At 33.8% G+C, this 9,611-nt stretch overlaps 3 protein-coding genes across 3 annotated transcripts; 1 reads left to right on the forward strand and 2 right to left on the reverse strand.

The window, feature by feature from the left end:
* Positions 1-70: 70 nt before the first annotated feature.
* On the reverse strand, positions 71-2,210 carry LOC109587707 (uncharacterized). The gene is made up of 8 exons (XM_020003931.1): positions 2,053-2,210; positions 1,732-2,004; positions 1,407-1,685; positions 1,302-1,352; positions 1,177-1,245; positions 463-1,130; positions 306-405; positions 71-258 (listed from the first exon to the last, which is right to left on the reverse strand). The coding sequence occupies exons 1-8, from the start codon at positions 2,081-2,083 to the stop codon at positions 71-73; spliced, it is 1,659 nt and encodes a 552-aa protein (XP_019859490.1). The 5' UTR covers positions 2,084-2,210.
* Positions 2,211-3,155: 945 nt separating this feature from the next.
* LOC109587711 (uncharacterized) lies at positions 3,156-5,560 on the reverse strand. Its single transcript, XM_020003934.1, has 9 exons — positions 5,287-5,560; positions 5,064-5,231; positions 4,697-4,761; positions 4,526-4,601; positions 4,409-4,476; positions 4,257-4,364; positions 4,086-4,211; positions 3,872-4,040; positions 3,156-3,827 (listed from the first exon to the last, which is right to left on the reverse strand). The coding sequence occupies exons 1-9, from the start codon at positions 5,558-5,560 to the stop codon at positions 3,721-3,723; spliced, it is 1,161 nt and encodes a 386-aa protein (XP_019859493.1). The 3' UTR covers positions 3,156-3,720.
* Positions 5,561-5,657: 97 nt separating this feature from the next.
* LOC109587710 (uncharacterized) lies at positions 5,658-8,541 on the forward strand. The gene is made up of 3 exons (XM_020003933.1): positions 5,658-5,819; positions 5,884-6,545; positions 6,594-8,541. Exons 1-3 carry the CDS (start codon positions 5,686-5,688, stop codon positions 8,432-8,434), a joined length of 2,637 nt encoding a protein of 878 aa, XP_019859492.1. The 5' UTR covers positions 5,658-5,685; the 3' UTR covers positions 8,435-8,541.
* Positions 8,542-9,611: the final 1,070 nt, after the last annotated feature.

Raw genomic sequence — 9,611 nt, forward strand, 5'->3', positions numbered from 1 at the left:
AGGGGAGAGGGAGGACAAGGATCAGGGTGTGGCCTTCTTTGATAGTCTTTTCAATTTTGTGCTTTAAAAATTAATACAAGATTTCTATAAGTAATAGATATATCATGTCTACTCGGGCTGTATCTGATTTACAGGCACCTCCCACTTGGGCGCTACATGCCCTCATGATCATGTCACAAAACAAGAATGCCATTATACCTGATGATTGTACTGATGACTTATTACTCTCATCAACTTCTCTACCTTGATATGAGATATCTTTAGATTATCAATAATTATAATTAATAATAATATTAGTATTATACCTAATGTGTCTTTTGCACTCTTCAATTTAGCATTCTCTTCAAGTAAATCATCTCTTTCACTCTCTACCATCTCCAGTTTCTTCATTAGACTCTTCACCTCCTATCAAATATTAAAGTATACTATTAATTTTATATACATATACATACATTCACTAACCTCATCAATTGCATGTTCATCATACACATTATAGTAACCAATAGTTAAACTAATCAATCCCATCTCCTTTAGCATATCAACGTTATCTTTAGCTGTCACTAGTAAACTCTCCATCAGATAATGAGGAGCATAACAAGTAACAATGATGGAGTTCCCTTCCTTGATCACTACCACCTCCACTTGATTATCCTTGAACGCTTTCCATAGGAGGGCTTTGATATTGGAGAAAGAATGCTCACTTGGATTCCATTCCAGAACAAACTTGATTGTCTCACAAGTGAGGAGAGAAGAGGATAATCTCTTAAGCTGACGATCACAAAACATTGTTAATTTTTTCTCACAGAATTCATCCAAGTGTGTCTGATAAGCTAATATCATGTCTCCAGCATCTTGTATTGAGTAATTATTCACTACAGCCTCCAAAACTGAAACATTGAGAATGGAACACTCTTTTTCAATCACTCGAATGACAGCATCAAATGTTTCTGCTTGGTCCAATTGATTTTCTAAACGAGAGCGACATCGTCTGACATATGTCTTTAAATCATCGAGAAAAGGTATGGCTGCTTTAATGAGAGGAACAATATTGTGAATAAGTGTACCAAGCATATCATTCATTCTATCAAACTCAGCTTCATAGTCAGGATGAACCATGACCTCTACTACTCCTATAATATACATGTAGTGTAATGACATTGAATTAATGTCACTAACCTTGTGCAGTAGCATCAGTATTGGTAATTACTTCAGTCTCACTGCTGCTACTTTGTAATTGTTGAGATCCTGTATAGTGAATGTATATATGTTATATTATATCATTACTTAAGAGGTTGACATACTTGCATGTTGACAAGATGGCATCACTGTTACTGCTGAAGGAAATGACTTTTCTGTTGCATTAGAATATAAATAAGTTAAGTATACTTATAAAACTGTTCATTTACCATATTCCATTATTATATCACTAGCTAAAGACACTACTTCCTTTGATTTCATTAGAATGCTTGCCAGAATACATAACTTGCTATGATCTTCAGCTACAGCACTTAATATTAGTAACATTGGATGTCCTACCAATGAATAACCGCAACTCTTCACTTCTGTTAATGTATCCTTAGATATCAATCCCTCTGTATGTAAGAGATCAACTGATTCCTCAGTAAGAACAACTTGAGCTAGTCTACCAATATAACACTGCAATATCTCACTAACAGGATCTGCCACTAATAAAAATATAAAAAATAGATCTAATGATAATAATATTATTACTTGTTTTACGAATATTATTAGAGGCAAATAATGCATTCATTCCACGGAGTGCATTAGCCAGTGTCTGCCATACAAGAGTATGATCAGAGCCTTCAGTCAACCACTTGGCTAAACACTCCCTCAGGCAATTTGAAAGATCTCCTTTATTAGCTGACTCAATAGCTTTCAGTGTGTGATAAGGTATATCTAAATTCAGTCCAAAGTCAAACCATCTTGCATCAGGAAACTTGTAATGCCTCAAGACTTGTAAAACAAACTTCAACTTGCTAATATCTGTACACAAAATATGTATATCAGTGTATTATAAATAATTTGACTCACCTAATGGGAAATGTGATGGTTTTGAAGTCATTTGAAACTAGTTTAAGCATAGGATTAAGCTTGATTTAAGCTTTATATAAGTCTACCCCACACATAGAATGCCGTGGGTGTAGATTACGGGGGTGTGCCATAACCAGGGGCGTAGCCAGGGGGCGGGGGCATAAATGATAAAATGAAATAATAAGAAGCTGCTTTTGGAAGGAAAAGCTGTTTTACAACTTACATATGGAAGGAAAAGGCCAAAGCAGTCTTTCTATGATGCCATTATAAAGCTGAACAGGTATTCAACGTTGCTTATTATCGGTCAAGAAGTCCGCCATGTTGAAAAATAGGTGTTTTCACGCCCGAAAAGGGCGTGTTTAGCAAAATTTCGCGGCTCGCTTCGCGCAGCTTACCCCCTTTTCCAAAAATTCTAGCTACACCACTGATAACACTAGCAGTTTTATGGGCTAGCTCGCTCTAGCCACAGATATAGTGTAAAGAGTATGGTAGAGTATTACCGTATAGGGGTTGCCAATTGTTGGTATAATTTTTGGCGAATCCTGCCTTCTGCAGCCATATTTTTCCTAGTGTGCCACACCTCTTTTGTGGAATTTAATTTCGCGAATTTAGAAAAATTTCCAGTGAAATATAGTATTTATATACTACAGTATAAAATATGAGAAGACATACAATTTTTTGTAAACTATTGTAATAATAATAATAAATGCTACAGAACATTTGACTAAGTAGACGAAGTACATGTACATCTTAGTAAAAACCAATACCACCAGCTACTGATTTATATAATAATGTACAGTATTTACTTTTCCTTGCAAAATAACAATAATAATATTTTTAATACAATTACACACAGTCTCTATATTTTTGTTAAGTAACTTTTGATGTGCCGCAGTATAATAGTACTGCTACTTAAGCCACAATATCTGTGGCATGGGCATATACTCTAATATCTATGGCTAGAGTTGTCACATAGACTCATTGTGATAAAAGTGTAAACTAGAAAGAATGTGTAACATTGAGGGGTCCGCCCCTTGTGAAAAATCTAAGCAAGATCTTGCATTGATTTTTAATAAGATCTTACTGGATTCTTACATTGTATTTTTCAAGATCTTAAGTGAATTTGGAACATGGATAATGTAATATCTTGTAAGATCATGTTGGATAGAATCTCACATGAACGAACAAGATCTTGCTAGAATCTGTGATAAGATTTTTCAAGAATCTTACATTGTATCTTTCAAGATCTTAAGTGAATTTGGAACATGGATAATGTAATATCTTGTAAGATCATGTTGGATAGAATCTCACATGAACTAACAAGATCTTGCTAGAATCTGTGATAGGATTTTTCAAGAATCTTACATTGTATCTTTCAAGATCTTAAGTGAATTTGGAACATGGATAATGTAATATCTTGTAAGATCATGTTGGATAGAATCTCACATGAACTAACAAGATCTGGCTAGAATCTATGATAAGATTTTTCAAGATTCTTACATTGTATCTTTCAAGATCTTAAGTGTATTTGGAACACAGATAATGCATTATTTTGTAAGATTTTGTATTACTTAATCTCACAAGACAATGCAAGATCAACTGTGACACTGCAAAAAAGATTGTACATTATCATAAATGGTCAAAGAATCTAATAATAATTATCTTAATTTAATTAATGTTTATAACTATGTCCTCCTTGGCATCTCTGCACTTTTGGTTGAGTGTGTGTTGTACACTTGAATAATCATAATTATTATATCTGGACTTTAAACAACCTAATAATTTATTGATGATACATGTGCAACGTTTCAAAACTTACTAAATAATATCTTCACTCGTTCTGGATCCAACGGCAGACGATTACTTATCTTGCTCTGAAACAGTATTCCAGTCATTTGCTCCTTTTTTGTAAATAGTTTGTCCAGCAATAATCGTGCATACGAATTGGCATCTTTAGACTGTATATCTAAAAGATTACATCCTTCCCACTATTGCAAAAATAAAGCATCAATTTTTTCTTAAAAGCATTGTACCATAACAGTTGAAACATCAACTTTATCTTCACTCTTGGCCTGTAGGATGTCATGAATTTTCTTTTCCATATTGACCAATTTCGTATTCATTGTATCCATTTTTTGATCTAAGCGTACAAGTAATTCCTATGATGAAAAAATTAAAAATTAGTAGAATTCATTGCAATGTACTGTAGCGTGTGAGTTCCACGTTTGTTCTACTGCTGTAATTTGGCTTCTTTTAGAATGATCTTTCATCAAACCATCTGCTTCATCTAGTATTTGCTGAGTATCTATTTGCTGTAAAAAGGATTTTAAAGTTTGATTATAAAATTTTAACTTGCTTCATTATTTTTGCTCCTTTTAAAACCAACACTTTCCTGTTCTGATGTTTTTTTCTTTGAACTCACTGCTACAACATGAATACATGATACTTGCATGAATGACTAGTTGATAGATACCTTTGGTACTACTTTTTTGCCTAGTAATACTTGTATTTGCCTCATGACTAAAAAGGTCTTGTGATTCCACTGTAGCCTATAAATATTTGTGAAAATAATCATAGAGTATGGATTTATGTACTCAAAAAACAGTGTTAAATTGCTAATTACATGTGTGAAAGTGATTTTAACCTTGTTGATTGATTTTTGTGATTTTGCTGGTCTTCCTTTAGTTTGTCTACTGACCTCTGGGGCATCTAAAACAATAATAATGCATTGGAATTTTAATTATTAAGGCTAGTTGCCATGTTGTTGCGGCTTTTGTATGTATTTTGATATCCCATTATTCAATAATTATTTTTGGGGTATTAACATTTCGCCCAATTAAAGCCTACCCACCATTAGTCCTAAGGCTGTTGTAGGGTAATATGGGAACTAGGCTTTAGTGACAGATAAAATACATCGAACTATTGTAGGTTCAATAACTTCTTTTAAATTATTTAGTACAAAATTCATGCTAATCATTTAGCTACTAAATGCCATGCACCGTCATTCATACCTTTCACGATTTTAACATCATATGTCTTCCCATCTTTCGATTCGTAGATGACTTCATTACCATCAAACAGATCCTTCCAATTTAAATCTTCTCCATTCTCTTTTGAAAGCTCATCTATGGACACTTTAAAACATTTACCCGTCTGGTTGCATGACACTTTTATATTCTCTAATGAAAGATTTTAAACAGTATTTATGATGTAAAAATGCTGATAATCACTTACCTTTAGTTGCTTTCTTCTGATTAGTAACTACACTACTCTTGAGATGCAGCGGAGTTTGTCGTTGTCTAGTTATTTTTCTTTTTTTGTTGGCAGGAGATGATTTTACATAGTGACTTGAAGTTGCAGATGAAAGTATAGATCTACTCTCTTCTAAATCTGAATACTCCTCTTCATTCAGTTGAGTTTCATCACTATCAAACTCATAATCATCATCGAATTGCGAGGCCATAGCTAGAAGACGTTGTCTTGCATGCAGTGTATTGCGCATGCGCATGCTAATTAGAAAAAATCTAAAAAATTAGATTTTTTCTAATTAAAAAAAAATAATTAATTAACTGACTACACAAAAGCCAGACCACACCTACTCTATGAGTAGACCATACCCCCAATACACTTAAAATGGCGGAGAATATTGAGAATACCTCTACCTCTTCTACTTCATCGAAAGGTACTAGAGGACCATACAGGACATATATTTATGATTCCACAAGACCTATACCAAGAACTAGTAGTTGGAGGAATAGAAAAAGAATGTAAGTTTATATGAGCTCGAAATGAATGAAATTTATTTATGTAAATAATCATCATCATTCATAGGGCTATGGATGCAGAATGCAGTAATGGTGATGGTGCTCTTAATGTGTCTCCTATAGAAATAGATGGCAGTTGTCACGCAGAGAGTATACATCCATCGGTTGTGGGAAATGAAGATATGGATGAGAATCAGTACGAAACAACCCAGTTTGACCTTTTCAATACTAGTTCTGACGAGATGGAAGAGAGTAATATAAGTGATGACAGTAATATAAGTGATGACAGTAATATAAGTGATAACGACGATCCCAGTTTAGAAGATTTATTTAATGACTATTGCAGCAGTAGTGAGTATGATGATGATCTTGAATTGAGTGATGATATGTTTCTTCCATTGTACCCCGGTGCTGATATAACTGTTTGTGGGGCATACTTTGCCATTATGCAGTTGAAGAGTTCATGTCGATTGCCTTTTACTACAATTAGGGAGATTTTGTCATTGCTACAATTATTTTGCCCAAAAAACAACAAACTTCCATCAACTGTTTATCATCTTCGAAAATTTTTTTCAAAATTTGAGTCACAGAAGCGCAAGACAACATTTTGTTCCAGTTGTGGTGATCCAATTATTGACAAATGTCAAAAATTGGAATGTAGGGATAGCAGAGATGTTGATGTTCTAATTCGACTTGACACTACTTTGCAGCTAAAAACTATACTTTCTCGTAAGCTTAATCATACCTTATTAATGTGATAACTGTCATAATTTTTAGGGCATTGGAATGACTTAAATTGTTTTACTGAATCTCCTACTTTATCCACATTTACGATGTTAACTCAGGATCAGGATTTTTTTAGCAGTCGGGAACATATTGGACTCATAATGAACACCGATGGAATGAGTCTTTATAAGTCTTCTAAGGTTACCTTATGGCCCGTTTATCTTGAGATAGCCAATCTGTGTCCAAAGATACGATTTCGTCAGGATAACATTGTAATTTGTGCAGTCTGGGTTGGTAGATCTCAGCCTAACATGCAAATACTATTGACACCTATTTTGGAAGAGTTGAAGCATATGAACATAGTTGGTTTTTCATTTAATGCTGGGCCTGATGGCATAAAGACAGTTAGAGTAAAACTTCTGTTTGGCATTGTTGATCTTATTGCAAAAGCAAAAATTTTAAACATGAAACAGTTCAATGGTCATTCTGGTTGTCCCACCTGTATTCATCCCGGCAAGCACGAAAGATCGAGCAGGTTATATTTACCAGGAACATCCTATTTGCTGCGTACACCTAATAGAATAGAGCGTGCCATAAGGAAAGGAAACAAGTATGGCATCATTGTTGAGGGTTTGAAAGGTATTTCTTCGTTGCATGGTCATTTAGATTTTTTGTCAGGAATGCCAATTGATTACATGCATTGTGTGCTTGAAGGAGTTGTCAAGTCTCTTTTGAAGGCTTGGACTGATTCTAAGTATTCCACTAAGGCATTCTCTATTAGGCGACATTTATCCGTAATAGATAGTAATTTATTGAGGCTGACTCCTCCTCATGAATTTACACGTTCTCCACGATCTATCAGCACTGACTTGTCCTACTGGAAAGCAAATGAGTTGAGGGTGTGGCTTTTATTCTACTCTGCACCACTTTTAGTAAAAGTATTGCCTCCTTTATACTTCCATCACTATTTACTTTTGGTATGTGCAATGCACATATTCCTCTCAGAAGAGATTGGTGATGCTGATTGTGATTTAGCAGAAGAAATGTTGATGAATTTTTATAACTTCCTTCCTGAACTCTATGGAAACAAAAGTTGCACCATAAATGCACATTTGTTGAGTCATATCCCGTACTTTGTGCGCCTGTGGGGTCCTTGTTGGACACACTCTACATTTTCATTTGAGAGTCACAACGGTGCCTTAAAACGAATGGTCCATTCGACAAGAAGAGTTGCCGAACAACTTTCATTTTCTATAGATGTTAAAATGACTTTGCAAAAATTATACTATGAATTGGAAAATCGGGAAAGTGACTCGTTGCTTAAGTATCTTCAGTTCTCCAGGCATTCTTTACGTTCTATGAAAAAGGTGTCACAAGGCTATGCTATTGGTACTGTCAATTCTGACCATTTGAGTCCCAGTGAACTTCAAGAAGCACAAAAATTGTCTTCAGCTATCACTGGAGAAGTTAATACATTTTATCGCCTTTACATTAATGACAAAATGTTTCATTCAATTTCGTATCGTGATGGTGAAGGTAGACGTAGTAGTTGCCATTGTTCTTACATTAACAGCAATGGAGTTGAAGGATATGGAGAAATACAGAAGTTTATAGATTGTTCATTTGGCACCATAGCATTTATTAAACCCTTTCGTAGTACAGGTTCGAACATACTAAAAACATCAGGGACACCATGTAGACCAGTTCTTGACCAGTATATGGAATCTTCCCTTATTTCGCGTTTCATTCTTGAAGCACACCCACTCAGCAATACAGACCCTGTTTTAGCTGTTGCAGCAAAAAAAATAGTTTCTAACTGCTGTGTAGTTCAACTTTCATGTGTTCCAATTCTGTATGTCATTAAACTGCCTAATCATTTTGAACACCATTAAAACAATTGGAGTTATAGAGTTTCCTTTGTTATATCTTCTGCATGTGTGTGTGTGTATTGCTTATGTCTGTTAAAAATAATATTTCAGCTTTCAAATATATAACATAAGCCGTATGCATTATCAAACAAGATCTTGTATACTGTTAAGATCAAGTGTGATTATTTGAGATGTAAGATCTTACAAGATCATGGTCTATCAAAACTGATAATTTTTTGTAAGATAATTCAAGAATATTTGAGGTAATATTTTGCGTTATCAAACAAGATCTTGTACTGTTGAGATCAAGTGTGGTTATTCAAGATGTAAGATCTTATAAGATCATGGTCTATCAAAACAAATAATTTTTTGGTAAGATAATTCAAGAATGTTTGAGGTAATATTGTGCATTATCAAACAAGATCTTGTACTGTTAAGATAAAGTGTGGTTATTCAAGATGTAAGATCTTATAAGATCATGGTCTATCAAAACAAATAATTTTTTGGTAAGATAATTCAAGAATGTTTGAGGTAATATTGTGCATTATCAAACAAGATCTTGTACTGTTAAGATAAAGTGTGGTTATTCAAGATGTAAGATCTTACAAGATCATGGTCTATCAAAACAAATAAAATAATTTAGGTAATATTGTGCATTATCAAACAAGATCTTGTACTGTTAAGATAAAGTGTGATTATTCAAGATGTTGGATCTTACAAGATCTTGTTCTATCAAATGTTGCTAATGCTGATCTAAGATTATGCTGGAAAATTTTCTTGCCATATCATATGTTTTCTTACTTAGACTAGCAAGATCATGCATGATCTTTGATGTTGATTTTCACAAGGCGCCTCTTGTTAAGTATATAAAATCATAATTTATGATAATTATACTAGTGTTGCTTAAGGCCTGCTACGTTTTAAAACGGTAAAACGGATATTATTTTTAGTCGGATAAGGGTCTTGTTTACACTAAAACACAAGAAAATACATATCAAATCTGAACAAAAGAAAAACGAATACCAAAACAGATAATTGTATAAACAAATGATAAATTCTAATTATACAAGTAAATAAAAAACATTAAAAATGGAAAAGTAGTAGGATTAAATTGTAAAAAAGTAAAGAAACAAGAGGGGACTTGCAAACTGGTGTGATATAAAAATCCTACACCACTGCATAAAAAATATACCCAAAACCA

This window comes from Amphimedon queenslandica, unplaced genomic scaffold, assembly GCF_000090795.2.
Source record: "Amphimedon queenslandica unplaced genomic scaffold, v1.1 AMPQUscaffold_12472, whole genome shotgun sequence".
In the NCBI taxonomy this organism is placed as follows: domain Eukaryota; kingdom Metazoa; phylum Porifera; class Demospongiae; order Haplosclerida; family Niphatidae; genus Amphimedon; species Amphimedon queenslandica.